At 41.6% G+C, this 27,424-nt stretch overlaps 1 protein-coding gene across 7 annotated transcripts in view; it reads left to right on the top strand.

The window, feature by feature from the left end:
- LOC116938357 (histone deacetylase 4-like) overlaps positions 1-19,781 on the top strand; it is a 189,608-nt gene extending 169,827 nt beyond the window's left edge. For all 7 annotated transcript variants that reach the window (XM_032945507.2, XM_032945502.2, XM_032945513.2 and 4 more), the window contains 5 exons: positions 869-987; positions 4,850-4,983; positions 10,876-10,960; positions 12,982-13,138; positions 17,458-19,781. In XM_032945507.2, the coding sequence (XP_032801398.1) occupies positions 869-987; positions 4,850-4,983; positions 10,876-10,960; positions 12,982-13,138; positions 17,458-17,506 (544 nt within the window). In that variant the 3' untranslated portion in view covers positions 17,507-19,781. The remainder of the gene's footprint in view (positions 1-868; positions 988-4,849; positions 4,984-10,875; positions 10,961-12,981; positions 13,139-17,457) is intronic.
- Positions 19,782-27,424: the final 7,643 nt, after the last annotated feature.

Raw genomic sequence — 27,424 nt, 5'->3', positions numbered from 1 at the left:
AGATATATAAAGATATGTAGACTTCCTGCTGCTTCACTTGTTCCTTCCGAAATTAGCTAGATAGCTATTTTTCAGAAGCAACCTGGCCACAAATCTCAACCAAGTGGCTTAACACGTGGAAATTTATCGCAGCCAAATACTCTTTAATTATTATTCTGAAAGCTAACAAAAATGTGATTGTTTGCATCACACCATGTGTTGTGGAAACTTTACATAATTTGCATTCATTATTGCCAGCGTGATGTATGTAAATATATATTCCCTCCATTTTTGTCGTGTTCATACAGTAGTTGTCCTATGGAAAGACTCATCCACACCATAGGAATGTAGAATTCCCACCAATACCTCAAAATGCTTATTTGAGCAGGAAATCATTCTGACCTTTTTGTTGTTGCTAATAAATGTATGTGTTTTATTGTTTAAGTATCGTTTTGAGAACAGAAGAGCAATAAATTTCACCAAATTTAGGATGACATGTAAGCCACGTCTGTTTGTAATAAAATGTACTGGGGGCATTTCTGAAGATTTTTTTCTATTTTATATGCTGTACTGTATATGACATGCCCACGGTGAATACGGACCACAAATACTAAAATCTAAAAACATTACACCACACATTTAGGATAACTAAATTGGATATATGCCATCCAAACATTTTTTTTTTACATTAGTTATTTATTTAAAACAATTTTTTTCATTAAATTAGTGTCCTATAAAAAAACCAACCACATACCCGAACTTAACAATGCATCATAAGTCCATCAGCAATAGCCTTTTTACGACTGCCCTTTCTCATCCCAACAGGTGTTTGTACCCAAATCATGACACGGCTGTGTTTTCTGATTTTGTGTGTTTTTGTGTTCACCAGGACGGTGGTGCTACCGATTGCCAACGAGTTCTCTCCAGACGTGGTGCTGGTCTCGTCAGGTTTTGATGCGGCAGAGGGGCATCCACCACCTCTTGGGGGATACAAGGTTTCAGCAAAGTGTAAGGCAATTCCCACTCAAGACACATTATTTCTATGGAATCTTTACCGGCCCATACATCAACGCAGTAATGTATACGTGTTTGCCTTTAATATTATGCATTTGTCCCATTGTAACCAATTTACGTGATAGAGTGTGGTACTTTTTGTACATAATGTGCACATATAAGAAACTCGCGTTGGGCCGAGATGGATTGCAGCTGTAGATGAACACAGACAATGGAATGAATATGGAAATGCCTTCAATGTATAAAGCATATAAAGTAGATGATGGCGGTGATGATGATGATGATGATGAAGTTGTATGAATGGAAGTAGTAAATCAGTTTATGTCATATGAGAATGGCTGCTACGCTCGCATATTAAATGCATTTTCATCTTTTGGACGTACAGCAACGATCGCGAAGAATTGTGTTGTTTTCGCATAGCGTGTACTCCGTGATGAAAGTGCACACCGTTGGATGGGTAAATTAAATGCATGTGCAGCGTTAGGATGAAGGGAGAATGGATTATAGACTGACGAGCTGCTTTAATATCCACCTGTGAGAGCTGACGTGAATTGCGGTTGGGTGAAAAAAAAGCCTGTGTGGTTTGAGATCTTCACAAAACCACACCACCCACTCGCTTGACGTTCACCTCCCCCCCCCACTCCCCTCCCCCTCCCCACCACCACGAATGCTTACAGGCCCATACGCCCAAAACCCCCATCCCATCAGGTGTCATGTCAGAGCCTTTCCTCAAAGTGTTCCGAGCGCACGAATTCGGGCTGCGTTTGATTACAGCGCCCGTGTGAGTTTGTTTGAGGGCCCCCTTCGCTAACAGTGGGGAGCATCTGGTTTGGGGTAGCGGCGTTTCCTCACTGCACACGCACTGCGAAGCCGGCCTCTTTTCAAGTGGAAACCTTCTGGGGATTGGCGAATCGCTGCCAAGGTCCCCAGCCATGGAATGTGTGTACACACCGAAAACTTAAAAATACTTAAAAGAGCAAGCAAGCAAGCTAGATTTAACTCAATAACGGTGCACATGAATAAAATAAAAATACTTCCTTTTTTGGTGTTGGCTTCTAGATTATTTTCAGAAAAACAATGTTTACAGTAAAACTATATTATTTATCCCCCCGGTCATTTATCTGGTTATGTTCTCGGGAGTTATTTAGAATTTCAACCCAGTTGTATTTGCGTTTAATTCTCCAGCTTCAATAAACACATGACAACACGAGAACACCGATAACAAATAATTTGTTCTCTAGCGCAAAGGACGTTTTGGTGATATATATGTCACGTTGAATGTTAAGTCCCGACAAAGTAGATGAACATTCCATTGATAAAAAAACGGCCCAAATTATTTTATTTATATCATTTAATTTAAAGCTGGTAGCTTGTAGGTGTGTGTGGGAGGGAATTTTTTTTGGAGTGATTGCCCCCTCATGTTTTATTTTTTACGTGAGGTTTCTGGAAATAATTGTGGCTCGTGTTTGTGGCTGCTTGTGTTTGTGTTCACCATTTGTCGGGTTTGTGTGTTTGTCTTGAGACGTATCTTCCCATGACTTCCTGATAAAAAAAAACCTGGTTGACTCAGTGACCACTAATTGATTCAAACTCAACCACAGTGGAACCTCAATATTTGAAATCCTGAATTCTACTACTTAATTCCTTATATAGCAACATTGTATAATTTGGTGTAAGAACAGTCAGTGCTATAAAAATGAGTACAAAACTCGCTTGAATGGAATTTAATTTAACGATCAACAGCATTATCATCATTGACACAAGTGACATTCGTTGTTTATAATTGAAGTTATTTTTCGCAAGATCACGCCAAGACAAATATCTTTTTTTTTCCAATGCACCTAACACATCTTATATCATAAACACTGTGGTCTGCTGTTTTCTTTAGCATTTTGGCTCGCTGACTAATGTGACCTTGGGGATCCTTCTATTTGCCATTCTAGAAACATGACCAACCCAAATAAGTTAATATTTCTCAAACAGTGTGACATCTGCTAAGACCAATTACTGAGTTCACGCTTGAATACATTTATTTTGTCATTTCACTCTTAAGGATTTTATGATTGAACAAATTTAAAATACAAGCTGTGTGTTTTTCCTGCTCACTCTAGTTCTATAAAGACCATATAATTGACATCAACCTTTTCACACAACTTATAAATGCATTATTATTTACTATAATCAAAATGTAATAAAATGCCTTTCATGTACAAATTATTACAATCGATTATCAATACAATCCTCTGTACACACACAACCATTATTTTGCCAGGGGTGGGAGGATCTAATGGGATATTTTGTTCTTGAATTCACCTAAGCAATCCTAATTGGCACCCATGTACACCCCATTATAGCAGACATAACTAATCATAGTTACAACATCAATCCTGCGTGCAGCCACTGGAGGAGGTGGGCATGTGTCACCCGAGGAATTTAATAGCCACTGCAAGTCAGTGGTCTGGATAACGCAGGGTTGAGCGAGTGTGTATTTTATCTGCATTGTCGAATCCACTGTGGTGAGTGTGGAATAATAGGCTAAATAGGCTTTATTGTGCCTTCAAAACTGTAAACATAGAAACACATGCAATTTTGCGTCGAATGCATACAGAAACTGATGCTAACGTCGTCGCCACAGATTAAATAGACAGTATATCCAATACACACAAATCGTCAGAGTGTGACAATGTGTGTGTGTCTACATCATTAGACCTCCTTTGCCAGTACCAAAATATAATAGGGTTTTTTTCTTCCCTTTTTTGTTCTGGCAACAAAACTGAAACCTTTTTACAAGGATTCATGTCTGCATTAATCACAATACCTAGTATGCCTTTTAGCGTCATCTGGTCGAGCACCAATTGGGTCGAGGCTCAAAAGAAAGCCGTCCCTTGGTGTGGACCAATCAATTTCAAGAACAATGCATTTATTATCATAGTATGTTTTTTGTTTGCATTTTGACTGCAGGTATTGTGGTTAATGCAGACATGAATCCTTGTAAAAAGGCTTCAGTTTTGTTGCCAGAAAAAAGGGGAAAAACCATATTCTTATAATGTGTGTGTGCTTGAATTTACAAGTATGAGTACTTTACTCATATGATCATACTTGAATATACATAGTACGCATTCATATATCCACATTGCCTCATGGAATTTTAATTCTGTTATCCATTCAACAGTTACAAATGTGCAGTGTGTAGGGATTTGAGGTGTCCAGGGGAGGTGAGTTTGTGGTCGCTGCGGGCACCAGTTATGATGTTAAAGGATTGTGGCAATGCAGCTGCCACTCCCGACCACCACATCTCATTTGTCGGCCATAACCTTGGTTCCATTATCTAGCTGAGCGGTGCTGTGGTGAAAGATCTTGACATTTTTAAGGTTTCGAGTTAAATATCATCCCTTTCTGGTTGGTAAAATTTGTACCACTGAGAGAGACAAAGTATTAATATGCCCTTGTTCAAGTCAATACCTAAGACCTATTTGTTTTCATGTCCATACGGCTATTTTATTTTGACTCTCTAAAGCTTTTTGTGTTTAGTTTACTGTCCTTTCCAAACACCTCCGACTAGCACAGTTGGCTACGTACGGCGCGAAAAAGGTTCAACATACATGTTCGAAACGTCTGGAGACGCTGTTGCACTTAGACGCTATATAAATGTAAATCGTAGTGTATAATCGGATACGGAGACTGGCTTCTGCCATGGGAATGCAGATTTTCCAACATTGGCCCAAGGCCACCGGTGGAGATTAGAAATGCCCCATTGCTCAATTGAGCAGAGCAACGAGGGGCACTCTTACTCAACACGACCCTTGGGTCGGCCCTGCGCCCCGCCGTTTCTCACAGCTTCGGTGCCTCCATGCAGGTTTTGGCCACTTGACGCGGCAGCTGATGGGGCTGGCGGGCGGTCGCGTGGTAATGGCCCTCGAGGGTGGCCATGACCTGGCGGCTATCTGTGACGGCTCCGAGTCCTGCATCTCGGCCCTGCTCGGCAATGAGGTGAGGCTGCCGCCACCACCACCGATGCGATCCAACGCCCCACCTGTCTTCTTCCTGTCCAGCCCCTCTTATGGAGGCTGCTGACTCTCCACAAACTTCCGGTAGTAGTCCTCCACTACTGGCGACAGTCATCATGTTCCAACTATTGCTGATGCTTGTCATGGAGAGATGTTAGTAGCTACCTCACATGAGGTGGCACCTGACCCTGACGCCTGTATATTTGGAGTTTGCGTGTCTCTCTCCCCGAGGTCACGTGGATTTATCTCCAGGTCCTCCGGTTTTTCCCTCCACATTTAGAAACACGCTTTTAGAGTATTTGGCTGCGATACATTTCCACACGATAAGCCACTTCGTTGAGCTATCAATTCTGGCCAGGTCACTTCTGAAAAAGAGCTATATAGCTCAGAGGGCCTTACCTGGTCAAAAAATCGAGTACCTCTTCCACTCCAGTAGTCCATCGTTGTCTTGCTCGCTCTCCACCTCTTGCCTTCTAGCATTGCTTTTGCTGGACCATTTTGTTTCTGCAATGCAATGATCCACCCCCTATGACAGACCCATATTACTGTAGCTGGGCGGCTGGTTTTCCTTGTGTTAGCTTATTACAAACCACGCATTCTCATTATCGCTTCACAAAATGTCTTATTCCAGAAACCGTTTTCTCGTTTACGATATAGCGTATAAACACCAATGGTAATCTTTGTATATTAGGGTAACCAAATTACATTTAATGTCAACGTTTCATGAAGTGCCTTGATTAAATTACAGTTGTAAAACATTTTTGGAATTCTGCTAAGGCGCAGTGACTGAAACTTTCGTGTAAAATGTGAACTCGTGCTCATGCAGAAAGAAACCGTTCTGATTTGAATTACTTTTAACAAAAATACATAACGTATAGAACGAATGGGAATGTGTGCACTTAAAATGAGACTTCGGGGACCTATTTGGTATTAAAGCGGTTCTTTGTTGCTTAGCGTAATATTGAAATGCAAGCGACCACTTTACAGCACCTTGCAAGGGGGCTCTCTCAATTAGCTGTTAATGTTGCCCTTGGTGACCCTAATATGGAAAGTAGTAAGTGATTGGAGCAAGTCCCGCAACAGCAATCTTGCTAAACTTTTGGCCAAACTCATATGCCTTCAAGATGAATGCATAACTAACTAGCCTTTTGCCAAAAATGCCGAAGAGAAAAAAAGGTCCCATATTAACCATAATCAGGCTGGCAAGCGTGTCACTCCAGCAGGGTCTATATAAACAGGCCGTCAATCAAAACCTCCGGACAATGTTATTATCCATTTCCTGGTAAATATTTCCACAAGTCCCCGCGCACAAAGGCTAATCTGTTCCTCTCTGCGAGGGGCTTGGAAACCCCTGCAGCCAGAGTCCTGACCCTCGCAAGCCGAGTGGCCACGCGCCTACGCAGCCACGCGTGCTATAAATATCCTCGGACAATTCCGTGAGATTGACTCGTGTGCACTTTTTTGCGTAACCGCTGACCTCCATGTATCACACGCAGAAGAAGACAAGATACTTGATCAATGGCCGTAGCCGTGCATAATAATAATGTGTGAACCTGTTGAACTCAGGGGTTAACGTGCCAGGATTCATGGTGTTTGTTTATGGTCACCCTACTGTCCTCTCCTGCTTTTCTTGGCACTGTCTTCAATACATTACTATCTTCTTACACTGTTACCACAATGTTTAAAAAAGACACTCAGTCAGGGCCTGTCTTTGAAAATGTACCCTCATTTGAAGAGATAACATCTGATTTCATCAGAGTTGTGCAGTGTTAGTTTTTTGGGGCATGTCTCAATATTGCTATTTTATTTTAACTCAATCTTTTTTAAATTTCCCTGTGTTGGTTCACATCTGGAACTTGGTGCTGTGTTTATTGTGTGAGTGAATGCTTATCTAAATTAAGTTCCACACTTCCCATTCACAAATCACCTATTACCAATTTTGGTGAATGTGCAGCGTTCATTAACTGCCGCACATTTTAGCAAAATATGTAATTTATTTCAGCCTGTCCCAAGATGGCCGTTCAATGACACATATATGAAATTGGTTATAATGAGGGCTATTTAAAGAAAACGAATTCCACCTGTGGATCAGCAGCTGATATTACATAACAAACCTGTATTGCTTTTTCCAAGACATCTGGACAGCGTGTAAGAGTAGGACAATACTTAACAGAGGGGCTCTCCAGAACTCCCTCTAGTGGAGGTCCTTCCGGCAGAAGTGGTGTGAGCAAGCAATTGCAGGGCTGCACCTTTATTCCTTAGCGCCTAATCCCGTAGCCTTCATTTTAGAATGTTTCACAAACTAAAAATGTGCAATCTGGCCGATGTTTGCAAACAGTATTTGCACATGATCAAGCGAGCCTCTGCTGAATATATTTGAATGACTGATGTTTGCACATTTTATAAACAAATAGCCGCAGGATTTCAAGGAAATTGGCTACCAGGGAGCAGCGCTGATCGCTGTGCCGCAGCAAACTTGAAAAGCTCCCGACCCCCGACCCCACATGATGTTGTGTGGGAGCCTCTGTGCAGATATTGTGTTACCAAGGATGTCAGTGAAAACCCGGGTCTCGGGGGAGTTCTACAAAATGGGCAAAATGCACGCCGTCTTATGCTTTGTTGATATGTGAAATGTTTCGTCATCAATTGTCGCCCACGTGCAAACCGGTAGCCACTGGCAGTCTTCGCCAGATTAATCTCCTTGCAAATCAGCACGCTGCTTTCTAACGCCATTGAGAATCCAAGAGGTGGAAACAATGCACTGTGCATAAAATGATGCTTCACGAATACATTACGGAAAAAAAAACACAAGTTATAATTAGTCAATTACAAATCACATGGTGGAATGGTGGCACAGTGGTTAGCACACTGAGTTCGATTCAAGGCCATAGCTAACATCAGCCACAGATATCTGAACCAGTTTTGGGGTTTCCTCCCTTATAAACCAATATTGACCAGTGTGGTGAAGTATGGTCAAACAACCTCCATGACCGTTATGGCATGAGGAGGCCTTCATCCAGCAGTGGATTGACGTGTCTGTGGTAAAAGTGAAAAACATGTCGTGTATCAGTGTTTGAACTATTTTTTTGCACGAAGCATAGAAGATAAGGTTTTTGCTCCATAACGGTAGTAACACTTGGGATTGTGGTTATTTAAGTCTCCATTTAGCTGAGGAGCACAAAGGCTGTGCACAGGAGATGCGATGGATTGTCTTGCTGATGTCATTGTTGTGGTCTTGTTCAGTTTCCCAAGGCCTCGAGCCATTCTCCATTCAGTTCACACAGGACCACTTTGCCTACAGGGGAAGGAAGCATTTAACTCAGTGTCACTGTCTGCATGCCTTGTGGGAGAGTAGATTGTCAGGAAATGATGATCTCCATGCCCCCACTGCAGATTCTCTCCACTTTATCAGATCGTTTGGGAAAGTGAACACACGACGGACAACATGCACATCAACGCGTTCAGGGACAAGCGCACATGCACAGTCAAACAGTATGCCCATGTTCACCTGCTCAATCATTGACTTATTCAGTCACTTTTTTCGTACCCATACGTGTGGGGCAAATAGTTCCGTGAGTATTTGCACATTATACTTGCATGTTTTGTGCACTATATGTTAGTCTTATGCCATGTTTCATGTTGGATGTTTATGTTGGAACAGTTCCAGCAGAATCCTGAATTAAATTAGATTAATTTCAGTCGCCTGTTTTTGCACCTGCTCAAGTAGTACAGGTAATTCTGCGCTTAGTTGATTGAATTAAACAAAAAGTCTGCACACATGGAAACTGACAGACCACTTTAAACAAATAGCATTTTTTTTCCCGTCTCAAAGATATGTCAGCATATTCCAAAACAGAAGCAGATGGATTTATTCCTTTGCAGCCTTCGGATCAGAGTGAAAAATATGAATTGGGAGTGTAATTCGCACGCATGCTTGATGCCCCGTTTTCATTGAAAACGCAAAATAAATTTCGGGGCCGCCTTAAAAGTGCACTTTTTGCACTGAACTGCACAACACCCCCCTACCTTTATAATGTTTGCATTGGAATTTTTTTTTTTGCAATGGCATTGCCAATTGTGCTGTCGGGAATTCTTTGTACAGTTCCCAGGTCCTGCCCTCATTTCCCTGAATTTCCGAGGTTGCCTCGGGGGCGTCTCCTCTGACGGCTATTGGATAGCGACTTTAATTTTAATTCGCATGTCATGGGTTGGTTATTTTTCTGTTACTTTACCCAGGTTACGCGTTTTTGCGTCCTCGTTTAACACTTTGGGGAATTTTCAAGGTTTTTTTTTAATGCACAGGAATTTGGATGACCGTATGAGGGCCGCATTGCAAATTTGCACTCGCAAAGTAAATTCTGAAGTAATTGATGTTCTGTTAATTGCTTTCCGTCACGCTCACGAAAGCGTGCAAATGCGTGCGTTCTCAGCTCTATGCTGACAGCTTGTTTTCCCCAAAAACTGACCCATTGTGACTTTGCTTGTGTTAATTTATTCCATTGTACAGTACACATTTTTACGCAAAGATCCTCCATATAGCCTGTAATGCTATTAGGGTAGGTGCTGTTAGAGTGCATCTATTAAGGCAGGCATGGCACACGATGGGGTGGGTGGCCAACACCACAGTGCTGATGTTTGCAAACCGCAGCAGGCACTTGTTTAAGGCTGAGTCGACCTAGGTGAGGCCCAGAGCCAGTTTAAATATTCATCAATGTTTTTGGTCGTGAGCAGGAATCAAACTCGGGATAGCTGGGTTCGAAGCGAAGTGCACTCACCACTGCACTACCGCTGCTCATAATTTTCACAAACACAGACACAGGCACACACTTCATGTATTCAGAGTACTTTTCAAGTGGCCAACATTACGTCCTCTCTCATAGGCTGCATGAATCCCCCCCCCCCCCTGCCTCACCCCAGTGTTTGGAATGTCTTACCTAATTTTCTTTCTGAGGTGTATCAGCTGGCATAGTAGCACCCACAGGGGAGGCTGCACGCTTTCTCATTAGCGTTGATTGAGCTGCCTATGTTCTAAACACCCTGTTTTGGCACGTGGAGTTAGAAACGGTGATTGTGCGTTGATGGAGGCATGCGCGTGTCTTGGTTGCTGTCATATTGACCAAAGCTTGGGCGGGGAGGGTGGAGGCTTGAGGGGAGGGGGGCTTTGTGGGGGGGGGGTGGGGGTTGGGGAGGTGGAGGCCTGTTCCTATATGTCTGGAAACAAAACAGAGGGGAAAACAGAGCAGTAATCCCACGTGACAGACGCATGCATGTCCAGGACCGATTGAGCAAAGCGAGGGCCTTTTAGGACGCGGTAATCATTTATGCCATTTTATGGTTCTGAATCCTGGCGGACTACGTTCTGTTGGGAAAACTTGTATTTGTAGAGGGCCGCACGAATATAAGACGTTTGTCCTTTTTAATAAAGATCTTTAGCGCCATAAGGGATCCAACTTGTGGAATGTTTTAGATATTATTATATTTTGATGCTGTATGAAAATACATGATATTGTACGTGGGTATAATACCCATCTCACTCCAAAATAGGGAGTCATTTTCATTTGGGTGGGTGGAGGGGTGTTGGAAGGAGGGAGTGGCTAAAATATTTAAATAAAAAATATATATATTTCACAGTCACATGTACACATGTAATATTTGAACTGGTGAGTGAGTTGCCCGTTTTCCATGTGTTGGAATTTGTGTTTATTTGACAGAAAGAAGAGCGTTTTTTTTTAATACGCGACTTTTGAATTGGTTTCTGCGAACTGTCTCGGAGCAGCATTGTAAAGTTCAACAAAAATTTATACGAAGTTGATTGACGACGTCACCGTTGGTGTCTGGCTCCTTGTTGCGTGTAACGATCCGCTCTGTGTTGCAGCTGGAGCCTCTCTCCATGGACATCCTTCAACAGCAGCCCAACCCTAACGCCGTGGTCTCTCTAGAGAAGGTCATCGACATCCAGAGTAAGGGACAACTTTCATTAAATAACTGTCAATAAAATTACAAAGGCAAAAGCCAGAACTCTCCGTGTAAGAAGATGATGGTATATAAAAAAACACCTAGATTCTTTTTTTATTCCAACGTATTATGCATAGTGTCACTCTAAGCCAAAGTGGCAGTCCTGGAGGGAACTCTCTAGAGAGAGCTCCTCTCTCGTGGATAATAATTTGACCTACTCTTCCACGATGGCCAGTCATCTTGGAAGAAGTGGGTTTACCCACACTCTATCATTATCCAGTATGACCATACAAAACATTAATAATGCACATATTGTGCCCTTGGAATAGCTTCGTCTCATTTGACCAAACTTGCCGAGTGATACAAATGATCGTTGTATTCTAAATTCTCTTGAGCAACAACAACAACAACAAAAAACGGAGCTCTTTAACCATCATAAATCCATCGGTGCGAGAATAGACCAACTTACACATAAAAGGCAAAACATGTTTGGGGTTTCTCTTTCAGGAAGGAAAAGGCAATAGGGCAAAGGTTGCAAGAGTCAGTTGACCCCGGGGGTGCTGTGGTCCTGCCACATTATAACATCCCTGAAATTGCCCCTTCTTTCAGAATAATCTTCCTGTGGAGCAGTCAGGTCAGATGTTCTTCGGTTTCCAGCAGCGAGTGGCTGCCACTTGCTCATTGCCCCTAGTCTTTCTGAAGATCACGTTGCAAATTGTAAACAAAATTCTTCAAGCCTTTCATTAAAAATTATTTATTATTTTACAAGGTGGGGTGCCGGGTGTTCAGGCCACGGTTATTAAGCGCTTTCAGCTTTGAAGACGTCAGCAGAAGCAATTTGGTGTGAATGACACAGCTGCCTGTGCGATTCCACAAATTAAAATATATTTATTGTCCACTCTCTAAAGTCAATGGAGTATGCGCATGTGTGCGTGTATGTTCATGCTGAGATGGGGAGCAGTAGCGTAGGAGTAGTGTAATGGGGAGTGGTAGTGTAGCGGTTAGCGCGTTGCGCTACGAACCCGCCATCCCGGGTTCGATTCCCGCTCACGGCCCACATCAGTGACGAATATTTGAAACAGTCCAGGGCCTCCCCTATGTTGACTCAGACTTAAATGAGTATCTGGTGTGGCGCATAAACATCATCACATGGGAAGCAAAGGCGGCCAGGCACGATGCTGGCATTTGTGTATGCCAAGGTGGGGGAAGGTGGGGGCAACAATGACGTAATTGTTACTGCACTGCGCTGACCAATCCTTTTCCTGGCCAAGAATTTCAGAGGCAACAGGTTTTTTTTTTGTAATTGCCCATTGTAACCTCCTCAAGGTGAACTTGATAGAAAAAAAACCACAACGTGCACTGCACGGTATGGGTGAGTCGACAGGAGCACCGGGGAGACGCACACAAACGTGCCTCCAAAAAATAATGCCCAGACAATGAGGCCAGTGCGTTGGGTTGTGTTGGTCACCGCTGGCTTATTTGGCCAAAGAGACACGCTTTTCTTTTTGGGGCCCAGTACCCTGCCATGTGTCTTTGGCCTTGATGGGTGCTCGCTAACAGTTCTTGCCTTAAAATATTAACCAGGTTAAAAAGGGGGATTTTTACCTCACGTGTTCATGTGTGTGTTTTTGCAGGAAAGCACTAGCCCAAGCCAATGGAGCTCTTGTCTATAAACATGACATTGTTTATTTTGGTTGAGTTTTACGTTTGCAAAATGCATGACATTTTCATTTTGCTTTGAACGATAATTTTAGCTGTCATTTGTGTGGAACTGTTGTATCGCTGCTGTCATGCCAGGACCTCCTGGAAAACGAACTGCAAATCAGAGAGGATTATCTCGGTTTAATTTATTATTGTTGTCATTTTTCCTTTATTCATTTATTCTTTTTTTATTATGATTATGTGCATTTTGCGTTTCCCACGGCTATTCTTCCACGTCTTACTCCAATTATACATGGTTACTAAAATGTCCCAAAACGATCTGTGTGTCTCGCGCGTTTGTCTTCTTGTTGTTGTTGTAAATTAGGCAAGTACTGGAAGTCTGTGGCCCACTTCGCCTCCAATGTTGGCCACTCCCTGGTGGAGTCACAGCAGCACGAGGTGGAGGAGACGGAGACCATCACCGCCCTGGCGTCGCTCTCCATGGACGTGGAGCAGGCGCGCAGCTTGCACGCACAGCCCAGGTGCTTGCCGTGGCGGGGCTGAACATGGGTTGGACGGTCACCGTTGTTATAATTGCGACTTGTGACACGGCACTTTGTATTCACTCGCTCTCGAAGGAAGAGGCCCGAGGGGGAACCATGGAGAGGCGGGGCGGGGGGGGGAAGGCAGACACGCAGTCAGCCCGTGCCAACAATTACCTAAGCTTTGCGGTCCTCTATACATTGAGGTGTTATCGGCCAATCAATGAGTGTTTACATGTGGGAGGAAAGCAGTGCACCCGGAAAAAAAAAACTCACGTGCGAGGGGGCAACACTCTATCCCATACAGATGGAACAGGTGAGGTCCACATTCACTATACTGTTTACTCCTGGCAAGCCAGGTTATGGCTCCTCCTCGATGCCCAGGGGAAAAGGAGTTTCACAACATTTATGTGATCCTGCAACCCTCGCTGCGTCCACATTGCTGGATTACAGACATGCCTCACCACCGCTCGGTTGAAGCTTTCATCAATCAGTTAATTGATAACGGCTGATGATCATGATAATTATGATAAAGTTGTGAGCATGAAAGCCGAACCAGGGGTCGAATCATCCCACCATCATCAATATCACCTTTGACATCGTCCTTTAGGAGTCAATAAAATGAGCAGTGCTACTTTGTAAGAAGTAGTCATGGATAAACTGGCTCCTTGCATTGTAATGTGCAATTTCTACCACTATAAGGGCCACCATTGAAAGTGAATGCTAAGGTCTACTCGTATCTTCATGGGACAGATTGATTCATGTGCAGACCATTGTAGCAGAGTTGCGCACATAGGTGTGTGTGTATTTCATACAAATTGAAACCTGATTAGTCAACTGTCCATGGTTGAGGATTGTGCCATGAAGGTATGATGCTTTGGCAGTTTCCTGTTGCCCCCACCTTAACTAAGTTATCTTTTCCAAAACGTGCTTGTACCCTGCCCATTGATGGTGGCATATGACTCTGGGTGCTTTATGAATATCAACTATTTGGTGGAAAAATCTGCAGCTGGCAGCCCAAGAATGTAACGCATCTGTAAGTACGTCCACCGGCCAGATGGAGCAATGACATTCAGCTCATGTGCAAGTGCTTGGCGAATTGTTGCATCACAGGACCACGACGGCTCAGGAGGCTTTTATCCAGCAGTGGATCGATCATGACTTATGATGATGATACACATGAATTGTACCTCTTTAGGAGTGTATTTATTGTCTTTTATATTTTTTTATGCAAGAATGTATTTTTTTCAAATCCTCAAACTTCCAAGAGGATCAGTTAACAAAATCTAAGCTCACGCTGTATTTCTTTGTTCTTATAATGTTAACGCTTTTGTCTTTTGATCATTTGCATGATGGTGAATGAGATCAACATCTAAAAATACGCCTGCCTGATCTAATCGTGCGATTCACTCCGACCCTCAAATTGCCAAGCAACTCCATTACGTCCGATGAAACACAGACCACAAATCCCAACCGCATCATGTTCTACGCATAATCTACTTGCACCGTGCCCTCATTTTTTTGCAAATGGCAGTGTCCGCCATCTATTCCCTTCTCGTCCGGTCTCGCGTGCCCTGAAAAGATGTAGGCCGACCGGCATGTTGAATTGCGCCACACGTTGACGCCAGCCGAAACTCACGACACGCGCGCCGATGTGAAGCGACGCGTGGAGGGGTTCCCGGTGGCGGGAGTTATTTGTTTACTCTTGAGGACACACCAGGGACCTCTGCTGACCCCGATGTGACAGAAGCCACTATTTAGATGTGGCTGTGTTTGGAGGCGTGCACTGCCGTGTTTTGACACGCCCCGAGTGGAAGTTTTGTTTGTTTGTGCACATACACTGCTTTCTTAGAGGTCTCACTAGTTCTCGCAGCTGGGAAGGAGCAGGCTTGATTGGGACAGGTCAATTGCTGGAAAACAACGACCTCACTCCACTCAGCCCCACTTTGGCTATTTGAGTTTTTCTGGGTCTCAGTCCACTCAGCCCTGCTTTGACTTTTCAAGTTGTTGGGGTTGTCTTTCTTTACATTCGTCTCTAGCCGATGCTGTCAGAACAGCAATGAAAAATATATGTGTGTGCGTTGAACTTTTTTTGCACCCTACGTAGCCAACTGCGCTAATCGGAGGTGCGGGGGAAAGACAACAAACTAAACACAAAAGCAGATGAGGAGTTGAATTCTTTGTTATACAATTCTTAGGTACAAATACTGGTACCTGTGTGTATATAACTATTAACAATTGCATTTTAAATGGTCTTTAAATCGTGTCTTCATATATATTACTTTGTTGGATACATCCTCGGTATTACATCAGAAGACACGGAAAGAGGAACAATATCGATTATGGTGCACATGCAGGTTATTGACATTCAATCGATACAAACAATGGGCTTGGGCAGGACAGGCCACTGGAGTGGGTGATGGACGATGAACAGGATAATGACGGAGTGGCAGCGAAGGAATGTAACACGTCCGAGAGACATCCTCCTGAGAGACTGAACAATGAAATGGAACGCGTGTGCAGATGTTAGGTGGATTATCACGTCATGGGATCGTAAGAAATCGTGGCAGCTTTGGGAGGCCTTTATCCAGCAGTGGTTTGATCACGGCTAATGACGATCATGATTGTGTTGACATGTGGAAATATTGCACATCAGTAAAGTTCTTGACCATGGGGACCATTTTTTTGGGCTCCGAATAGTTTGGGGGACCTCCAAGCGATCCACAGGGCTCATTCGTTTATCTTGTTGTTTTTTTTACATTCATTCCGGTGACTAAGGCAGAAAGATGTTGACGGCAGATGGATGGCCCATCATTGGGTTTACATTTGGCCACAACAAAACTTTCAACCTTCCCCTGGGTGTTATTGAATAGTAATAAACAAGCCCATCACTAAAATCACTTTCGGTCACTTTGTAACGTAAGTGAAGGCAAAAAGCACAGCTGGTTTACCTTGAACCAATTACATTAATGATATACGGCATGAACTCAAACGACATAGCCGAAGTCCTTCATGAATACATGTTTATATTTAGAAAGTGGACGGCATAGTTGATATTTCCATTATTCCAAAGGGACTGAGTAGTTAATTTTTTTCCCCCACAAATGTGGGAAGATTACCATATATACTTGTATCTGACTGTAAATTTCCAAAAGTTCTCATGGCAGAATCATCTTTTATTTGTGCAGTCTTAGGATTTATATAATATTATTCCTTAAAGGCTTAACAATGTAAATTAATCTTCTTTGGTTCTTTCGGTAAAGTCAGGTAGAATGAGAATAAAATAATAAATTGATGAAATAAAATAACAATAATATGCTCTCATAATATTCTCACGACTGTCCTCCAGACAGTCTCGTCCCCTTCACCTGATGAAGGCCACTTGTGTTGTGGCCGAAACGTCGTGAGAATATTATTGTGTTATTTTATTTTATCAATTTATTATTTTATTCTCATTCTACGTGACTTTACCGAAAGAACCAAAGAAGATGAATCCTTGCAGTCACGAAGGCTTTAAATCGAAATATAAATTAATCTGGACCCTACTATTTTCATTAATCTTCATAATGACATATAAACGACATCTTAATAATATGTGGCTATAGTTTAATTGGGAGATTGGTGGGATGCACTGCACCTATGGTGATGCACTGCACCTATAAACCCGGCTGCCATGTGGGCAATTGCCAGCCAGGGATAACATCAGTGGTGAGTGATATCCGAAGTGGCCCCTCTTCACCAACCTGCACTAACCAGCACGATGAAGTATGGTAATTTAACTTGCATTATTGGACAAAGCATAGGGAGTCGTTCATCCAGCAGTGGATTGACAAAGGGACGTGAAGTATTTGTAAATATTCGTAAATTGTTATTTGTATACGTGTTAAATGTTAATATTACATGTAATGAGCTTTACATTAATGTAAGCATTATCTCTCAAATATACCTGCATGATATAGCAAAACATGGTGTCATCTACACATCACAATGTTATATAATTGGAATTAAAATGTTTTCTAAGTTCACTTAATAAATCCACCACTGGTTGTAAATCAGAATGCATCGGCGTAAATTAGATTCGACATAGCTGCATGATGACTACGAGTATTTTGAGTCTGCCAATAGCGTGAGTGATATACGATAGAGCTGTGAACATGCTCTGATGTCCTTGTGACCTCTTGCAACGGTCCCATCATCGTGACAGACAGGGCTAATAATGTGGAGTCTGGGTGACAGGCCATCAAACTGAAACACAGGAGCTCTGAGATGTTTGCATTCGGTTGGGATGCTTACAAAGATGCTGTTTTCTTTCTGTGTAGGTCAACCGAGGAGACTATGGAGCCAATGGAAGCGGAGCCTGCTGTTTAGAGGTCACGGAGTGAACTTCCCGTGTACCCACGAGAGGGGAAAAACAACACACTTCTTCCCCTTGCTTCCCGCTGCCACCTTCTTTCAGCGTCTCTGGTTGCACTTCCCTCTCATTCAGATAAACTCAATAATCAACAGCCTTTTTTTATTACAGAGGATCGGTGAATAAGAGTAATCTTTTTTTATTTTTTTTGTATCGTTTAAATAAACACCTTAGAATGTGTCTGTGCTGCTTCTGACTTTTAAAATGAGGCCCTCCATCTCTCTGGAGGGTTGGGGGGGGGGGCGCTGTACATTAATTTTGCATCCTCGCCTGGAGTGAGGACGTTGAGACTGATGTTAACGCTGCCTTTGACAAGTACACTTCAGCATTTATTTAGAGTATACTGCCGAGACCGTTTTATTTTTTAATTGTAGTCGAAGGCAGTTGTTTAAAACAGCTTACGGAGTATGTACTACAGTATACATTGTGCAATCTTAGCTCTTTTTGTATTTTTTTCTGAACAGAGGTTTTGCTATCGGTCCATAGCACATCGAGTGCATGTTGTTTTGGCACAAAGAGAGACCTCTTACTGTCTGCCACCTTCAATGAAAAGTGTCATCAAAGCTTTAGCGGAAGGTTCCTTCACCATGAATTTTAAATGTCGTTATGTTTGTTTAAATTCTCTCACATATTTTTTGCCATTCAAGGAATTACGTTTCATCACCTGTACTCATAAAATGTGACAAAGCGGTCGGGTGTGTGGGTATTTCCCGCACTTATGCGAGGTATGGTGTTGTTGTTTTAGAAGGAGACAATATGCGGCAAACATTTTATAAGTAACGAACAACAATCTTCGACAATCTATTGGGCAGTAAGCCAATCCAAAGGTTGCTGAATTAAGCCATCAATGTCAGTGTCTTGAGTGTTATTCTGTTGGAAGATGCAATCGAACATGACATTTAGATTCATATGCCTTGCTTAAATTGGGTTAATGAGCTCTAGTATTATACGTCTCGTGAGATGTCGAATCAAGGGTAAGCCTTCCTCCAATCGCTTATTTTTCAATTGGAAAATTACAGATTATTTGCACTTTTGTTTTCATGTACAGAAAATATAAATTATAAATATCTTGTCAAGTGCACGGATAGGTACCGGAAAGCCATCACTCAGTAAGTTGTTGCCCCAGCACTAATGATTTAAGGTTTTAAATAAAATGAAATCAAAGCACAGCTCTCTTCAAGCAACGTTGAAGCAGTAAGACTTGTTTTGCATAACGGCCTCATTAACAACATTTTGTACATTGGCGGTGCTTTGTTAAAGGAATCTTGCCAGCAATGTCCACGCTTTCCTGAGTGACTTAATTATTACTTCAGCGAGGGCAAGGGGGTTGGGCCGATGATGCAGAGGTGATGGTGTGGGGCAGTGGGAGTAAGCTGCATAAACAATCACAGGGGCACCTTGCAATCGTGGGGGGGCGGGGGGGGGTGAGAGGTTTTCAGTTTCCTCCCCGGCCAGAAGAAAGCGGCCCATCACGTACGTAGACTGTGCATTTGCCAGCTGCCCAATACTTTGACATGGCAGCCTTTTGCATTGCAGTTTAATGTTGTCCCCTGATCATCTCCGTAGCTGCCTCCTGTGTTTGTATATTTCATTGATTTTTGGATAAGAACAAGGTTCTTCTTTTTTATGGGTCGTTAACCACTCACCTCCGTTCATGCCCCTCTTTGAACCCTTTGGGTGTCTGTATATGTTTTACAAGTGATATTTTTTTTCCCGAAATAACACTTGTTTTGTGCATATTTTGTTTGAGAAATGATTGTTTGGGCGCACATGCTGTATTTACACATTTGTTTAATATATTTTCTATATCGCGTAGTTTTTGAAAGAAGACAAAATGTGCTTTACGGTGTGTAAAATTGTGTATATTATTGTTTAACAGAACCGCAATGTGAATATCACTTGACGGAAAGACTGCATTACATCAAAACTGTGGGGTCTTTTTTTTAGGTTGGCTTAAAACACTGAACTGAAAGTATCTAGGCATGCCTTGCCTTAAAAAACAAAACTAGTGTGCACGTGGCTCGATATGCTTGGTATAAATACAGGATACTGTCAAACAGCTCACTGTTTAAGAATGCAATCCCTGTTTATACTGAAGCTGTCCATTGACGAACGCAAATTAGTGATCTGTGTAATGTGTTCTCTAACCCTGATGTAGGCACCTCCCAGTAGCAACACACTAAGCATTATCTGCCAACTATAGACGTCTAATATTAAAAGTGCAATAAGTAATTTTCCTTCGTTTTGTATTTTTGGTAGGATTGTTATTTTTTAAGTGGTGGCGGGGGGGGGGGGCTGGAGGTTGAGGCGGGGGGGGGGGGGAACTATTAGCGAGCACATTTTTGAAAATAGGTCCTGACAGCCACGATTACCCACTCAAACCCAAAACACAAAAGGTACACCGAAGGGGTTGTGTTATTACATCTTGCCAAAGCCCAGAGCATAATGCTTCCTGCAGCTGTCGGCCGTACTGGCATAAAACCTGGCCTGTCCAGGCAGCCATCGAGACCGCTCCACACCACTCCTGGAGTGTCTCTTTTTTTTTTAATTGAACATAGACAAACGTGGCAAATAAATACATGGGTATTTGGCGGTGGGGGGGGGGGGGTAGTTTCTGTGGTGTAATAGTACCACTGGGCTTTGTTAATCCAGAGGTTGCTGGTTCGATTTAATTTGGAAACAATGGAAATGTGAAAGCAATGGGAACGTTTCTTAAATCACCCATACATCTTGTCAAAAACCCAGCAGAATGAGGGGCGACACCACAGTCGATTGGCGGGCAGTGAGTGGTGGGGTAAAATGTAGTTACTCCCACCTCTTCCAAGTAGACCAATTATCCTCTAGAGGGGTTCTCTAGAAAACCCTCGAGTAAAGGTCATTCTTCCAGCAGTGACGCGAGCATGGCTTTGCTGGGATGCATCTTTACATTTATTTTTTACAATTTAGTGCGAGGTTTTGAATGGATTTTTACAGCACATTATTAATAGTTTATTCAGAAGATTTTACCAAGCATTTTGCCTTCATAGTACAGATTTGTAGCAATAAAACACTGTCTCTGAGTGTAATGTGTTAGTTTTAATACTTTATTATTGTGCTATAACAAATACAAAATTTGAAATTATTGTAAAAGTCCACGAAAGAAGTTTTCTAAAGTTTTGACCGCAAGATGTATTTTTTTTAAGAGAGTTACACTTGGCTTGTCTTCGCGCACAACAAATCAACACGAGGTGTACAATTGGCCTTTTATTGAAGCAGAAAAAAAACCTAAATGGTAAAAAAGAGTGAAGGGACTACACATATATGGCATGGTAATGGGGAACGGTTTTTAACAGAGAGTGGTTTTTAATTATTTTCTTACTTGTTTTGCTCATGAACAAATTGGCAAGGCAACAATAATGGACACAAATTTCACCATTATGTATTTTGGCGAATAATTGAGGTTTACTGAGACACCAGAAAGTAATGACTGAGTTAGCTATGCAGCTCATGTGGCTGCAAGTATGGGTTTTATAATCATATGTTTGGTGGACGTAAAATATGACTCCTCAGTTTTCTCAGTATGATCTTAAGATCAAGATTTTTTGTACACATTGGTATTATGGTCACAACATTGTCCCACAAGATCCCAATACAACAGCCGCAAATTGGTAACTGATGGCATACCTGTAATAGGGAGATATTATTTACCATCTTTTAAAAGTAAATAAGAGCTCACTAAAGTGCTATTGTAAAATAAAAATGCAGTACAGCATTGCACATCCGCATTATAGGCAGATATGCGAAAAGGTCGGATATGTGAATATCTGTAGAAAATGACCGCTACACCATGTGCAGCTACTGCAGTGGGCATGTTAGCGATCGGTCAGGGTGGTTACGTAACAGGTGGATATGCCACGACGTCCTGTATAAGTGAGGAAACACGACATCCCTGTGGATGTTGTGAAGATGCTTCAAGGTTCCGTGAATGAACGTAGCAATGCTCTTGTTGGCGAGTCACGTGGTATTTATCTCTACTCCATGTAAATGGGCGAGAATCACGTTCATATCGGTACCATGGTTTTGTGACATTTTATACTGCTTTGGGGATGTGTTCCCCTCCCTCTTTGAGTACTTAACAGAGATGCAAGGTTGAACGTTGCGGTAAACTATTTTCCGGAAAAATGTCGAAGTTGAATGGAAGGTCCGAATTGCACACGACGAGGGATAGCTTTGCAGGAGGGACGAGCGTTTGGCTGTGCAGAGGGGAGCCTGCCGGATTAGAGGTGCACATGGGCTGCCTTTTGACAAGTGGCTTACATGTCAGATTTGCTGTGTACATAGGATGTATTTACTGCTATGCCGTAGCCCATTGTATGTCAAACTAAAGAAAAACATGTTTAGATAGGCATTCCTTTGAACACTGCAAAAACCCGCATTCCTGTTTATACTTTTTTTTAGCAAATCTGTAATTTATTGAGAAAATGTTGTTGCCCATAGAGTATTGTTAATGAATCTATATCGTTATTGTCATTTGCCATTTTAAGGAAGCCAAAGGCAATTTACAGGGCAGGTATATTGAATGACATGATATACTGCAATTGCCTAGAGGCGCCAATCATCACATTGTGTTCTGGCTCAGGCTTCGATGTACCTCCCAGCGCCTTTAACTCATACAACTTGCCGAAAGCCACGAGGTGGCTTAAGTAAGACATCATATAAATCTGCCTAATAAGGCCAGTTACAAACCCATGTCGTTAAATATACCCACCCTATGAGGTTTGTTGATTCCTTTTGAAAAGGCGATGCCTTGCGTTTATTTGTATTCCTTAACTTTTATTGATTTATTATGCTTTCATCATAGACTAAAAGGTGAAAACGTTCTGCCCTGTTTTTAAATGTGTTGTCCATTGAGTTTTGGAAGAAAGAAATCTTAGAAAATGTATATTTTTGAATATGAAAAAAATACTCGTTCGCCTTAGAATTTATGACTTATTGGCGTGAAAACTTTCTGGTTTTGTGGGAAGAAACTCATTTGAATTTTAACCCAGTTGTGGTTAATGTATTCCTGCACAAAAAAGAGGCATTTTACTGTTCTTTAACACTGAGTATATGTAGTAGTGTACTGTTTTATTTACAGGTTCTTTAATAACTGCTACTGCATATTGAGGTAATTACTTTACTGTTGAAAAATCAAATCGTTGTATTAGTATATACTGTGTAATTTTCCTCAACGCTTTGTACCGTGTTGGTAAATTTATTTTCAAAATGTTCTAACATTTGATCATGAGAAATTAACAATAACATGAATACGTGGAGAATTCCTTTATCTCTGTGGGTTTTTTATTTATTTAAACGGCCAATTAAAGTTTTAAACGTAAGATGTTATCCGGCAGCACCAAGAGGAATGTGTGCTCAGTCTTATTCCTTAAAGTGAAAAAGAGACCTCTCTTCTGTTCATGTAATGAGGCCAAAATCAAAGAGCAGTTTTCTTGCAGGTGGATATCCCTTTTTGTGTCGTGATCACACTTCTATTGAATGCCCCTCCCCAAATGTATGACAAACGGCTCATTATTATTGCTAATACTGTATTGTATGATCAGGTCAATAGTCTATCTGCTCTTATCTATCGGGAAAAAAAAAATCTAGTATGCCACGTAGCTACTGTCTTGAGCCATAGTAGTATTTTTGACAAAATGTCAACTTTTACTGGTTGTCCAGTGGATTTATTGAATGACATAATGTCGTGGTTACGAATAAATTTTAAACCGTAGCTTCGAAAAGTGTTGCTTTCATTGTGGGGTTCTTCACTCGAATGAGTCATACACAGTCATGTGTCTTTTTTGATTTAAAGCTTTCGTGACTGCAGGGATTCATATTCTTGGTTCTTTCGGTAAAGTCACGTAGAAGGGAAACAGTAAAATAATAAAAATAATAAAAAAACATATTAAAAAATATTGTTTTATATTTTTATTATTTTATTGTTTCCCTTCTACGTGACTTTACCGTAAGAACCAAGAATAGTCATGTGTATTGTTAAAAAAAAGCGTTGCATGCATTGCTCGATGCCCAACTTTATGTTGAATACTCTAAATCAGGGGGAGGGGGAACCTTTTTCTGCCAAGCGCCATTTGGATAATTATAACATCATTCGCGGGCCAAACAAAATTATCAACTTAAAAATTAACCTGTTATATTTGGTCACACATTTAGATAACTCACTCCTAATGTAATGGCTGGAACAGCCTAAATGATTTTGCGGGCCTTATGCGGCCCGCGGCTCGGACGTTCCCCACCCCTGTCTTTAATTTGGAAACAATGGTAATGTGAAAACAATGGAATTAGAATTTTGCCATTTTTGAGGATATCATTTAACTTGTTTAAATATATGAAACTTATTTTTAAATGTCTGCTCACACTTGCCATCCTTTGTAAAGTTTGCCATTCGTCCTTGCCATCAGAAATGTAGCAAACTAACCTCCTATTATGTTTAAAACGTGATACATCGTGGCTTTCCATCCATTTCTACTTGTAGTATTCATGCTATGTAGTTCACTTCTTAAAGCAGCACTTGCTCATTGCCTCTTTCAAAACTAGCTTGCTTTACTCATCTTGGCTCACACCTCCTGCCATGCTGGATTACTTCTCTGTACTTGCTCAGCCAAATCATTGTCCTAGTTCCGTCAGTCTCCTTGCTGAGATTGCTGCTCATAAACGAACGCTTGTTCACCAAGAATTGGCTCGCAATCCCAACAGGTCAACTCGCAAGCAGAAAAAGCAATCACGTCGAAGCAATTCCTGTGTGTGAACGGATGTTGCTGTCTTTTACTCTTTTCAAATGACAATTGATTATGTTGGCCAGCCACACCGGCAAAATCTATCATTTCTGGGTTTCCCGCTAGGACAACATCTTCACGAATGATAGAATAGTATCTGTGTTGCTCCTGAGCAGAGCCTCGAGTTATCCCATGTGGACCGGCTGCTTCCAATCACGTAACTTGGACATCTCTCCATTTATTGACAGCACGTGTTTAATCATCTAGAAATTCACACGCAACAATACTTTTTTTTGCGCAAACGCTACAATATTTTATCACTTCCAAATAAGCGTCTCCATTATTTTCCAATGAATAGTAAAGCCCCAGGTAAAACATGCCCTGCTTTAACCAGAAGGCTAATTGTCGGTTCAAGAAGTCTCAAATGGAAAACGCGACCATTGTAATTTTGCACTCAGTCATATAATTGTAAGTGGTTTCATGATTCACCAAATACAAAGTAATTTAATACCATTGTGATGATCTCAAAAAACTTTCACACAGGGCGAGAGAGTAATCTCAATGTCACACGAGCGGTACATGGGCAATGATAATACTGCCCAAACCTTGTTATATATCACATATAGAGGGTGCTTCAAAAAAATGTGAACACTTCGGAGAATTTTCAACAATATCACAAGAAATGTGCTGCCTCCGGGCTCGGGAGACCACCTGGAGAAGATTCCAGGCACGTGTTGACAACGATGGCGAACAAGTGGGGATTCTTTAACTTTTTATGTTATTAACATACATTTCTTTGTATCATGTTTAGTGTATTATCCATTCTTTTTTCCATTACAATGATAGTCCCACCTAAGTGTTAACATTTTTTTTGAAGCACCCGCATTACCTCTTTCAAATAACTTATAGGAATGCTGATGTGGTGTAATGGCTAGTACACTGGACTTGAGTTTGAGAGTATTTGGCTGCTATACATTGCCACATGTTAAGCCACTGTATTGAGCTATCATTTGTGGCCAGGTCGCTTCTGAAAAAGCGCTAAAAAGCTCAGTGGGCCTTACCTGGTAAATAAAAATAAAAATTAGTTGAGTTGAGTAATCCCGAGGTCGGCAGTTCAACCTCCTGGTGCAGCAATTGAAACTGCGGTGCCAGTTTCTTCAATCTCGACACCGCTTGGTAGTGTAAATGAATAACAACACAGTTTGCAGGTTGCGTGGGACGGTAAATTGTGGGTACCCCCACCTCTTCCAAAGACGTCTGGAAGGGCCCGACCAAAGCTCCCTCTCGTGGGATCCCCATCTGCAGCAGTGGCGTAAGCAAGACATTTCAGGGCTGCATCTTTACATTTTATCCGATACACACACACACACACATTACATCAAGAAGACGGGCAATTCTTTCGTAATCTTACATAATGCGAATGCAATGGGAGTTGCCTATTTAATATCATGCTGTGGACGTGCTCACTTTTCATGAGACGTTATTAATATCTTCCACAATTGTTTAGGATACATGCAATGTTGACTCTTTGCTTTAGAAATGCCTTTCCATTTCGTTTGATAAGCACACTTTGTCACATTGTTCGCAGGATGCGAAGACAGTGGGAATAAGCACTACTGTACTGCTGCATAAACACAAGTTCAGCTTATCCTTGTTTTCGAGATATGGATGACAGAGGCAAACAAAACAGCAATGCAGACATGCTTCATGTCTGCATGAGGGACCTATAGTAAGAAGCATGCGGACTTCATAATCCTGTAGTCTACTTGAAACGTGATTTAACTATACAAATATATTGTAATGTTGAAGAGGTCATTAATGAATATTTTTAAAAGTAAGTAATGGATTAAAACTACGGCAATATATATACTCTACTAAAGATATTCAATGAGCCAACCAATACAGTACCTTGTCTCCAATATAAGAGTTAAAACGGTCACGTGCATTTGGAGGGACGCAACTAGACAACGGCAGAGAAGAGTCCGTGTACATATAGCAAATAGTGAGGATCAAAATAATGGAAAAAAGTTGTGAACGAGAGCACTATCTGAGTGAGGGCTTTATTAAAACTACATTTGATTTTAAAAGGAAAATGGCCGTTTGTTCGAAGAAAGCTTTGAGTAAATGCATATATGATGATACTTGGATAAAAAAAAATTGTCATTGAAAAACTGAAATGTCTTCAAGGAATTATTTTAAAATGTATACTTAAGAATTGCAGTGAAAGACAGAAGGTAAAAGACGTGGGGCAAACAGAAAAGTGATATCATATTTTAGTACTAAGAAAAGTTAAGTGGGCTCGGGCAGAAACCCATCGCTAACAGGAGTGATGGCTGATGAGATGGGACTGGTGAGAGATTTGACAGCCAAAAGAGAAGACCCGACAGAGAGGGGGTTCGTTATGGAGATGGAGTGAAGAGATCGGCTCATTGTCAGGAATGGATTGTATTTTGTCATCGCAAGACCATGTAAGACTGCAATGGCATGGTGAGACCTTCATTCAGCAATGGAAGATTATATGAACACAAATTTAACATTACATTCAGCTTCGCATTTGCAACAAATATAAATAACAACGTAATTTTGCGAAAACATTCATATTAATTTTTACTGCCTTTTGTCAATCCCCGACTGTATGAAGGTCTCCAATATCGTAGCAGCAGTTGAGGTTGTTTGGCCATAGCTCATCGTGCTGGTCAGTGGTGTTTGATGAGTGGTGAGCACAAACATTACTCAGTAGGAATATCATTTAGTACAGGCATTTAAAATATATAATTATTTTGACCAAATGGCATAGATTAAGTGTTATTACCGTTTACAAATCAAATAATGTCACCATTTTAAACGATAAAAACACTTGCCCTTCATTTTAATTGTGACCGAAATGACCATTGTTCAATACATTACCTTGGGGAATATAAGCATGAAAGAAGAAATAAACCAAATGCGATTACGCTACGAACAAATAGATGGGTTGTAATGAATTTAATTTGTCTCGGGAAATTCAAAGAGCCATATGTTGCTGAGATTGCGCAGGTCACCATATTATCCCGCGTATCGCACGAGCAAATAACCTGCCAGCCTCCGCCACCGCTACAGAGCGTTAAGTCCCGGCCAAACGAA

Source organism: Petromyzon marinus, chromosome 4, assembly GCF_048934315.1.
Source record: "Petromyzon marinus isolate PM22_M1 ecotype Great Lakes invasive population chromosome 4, UKy_Petmar_22M1.pri1.0, whole genome shotgun sequence".
Lineage (NCBI taxonomy): Eukaryota > Metazoa > Chordata > Hyperoartia > Petromyzontiformes > Petromyzontidae > Petromyzon > Petromyzon marinus.
Note: the sequence above shows the minus strand (reverse complement) of the source record. Positions and strands in the feature narration are given on the sequence as shown.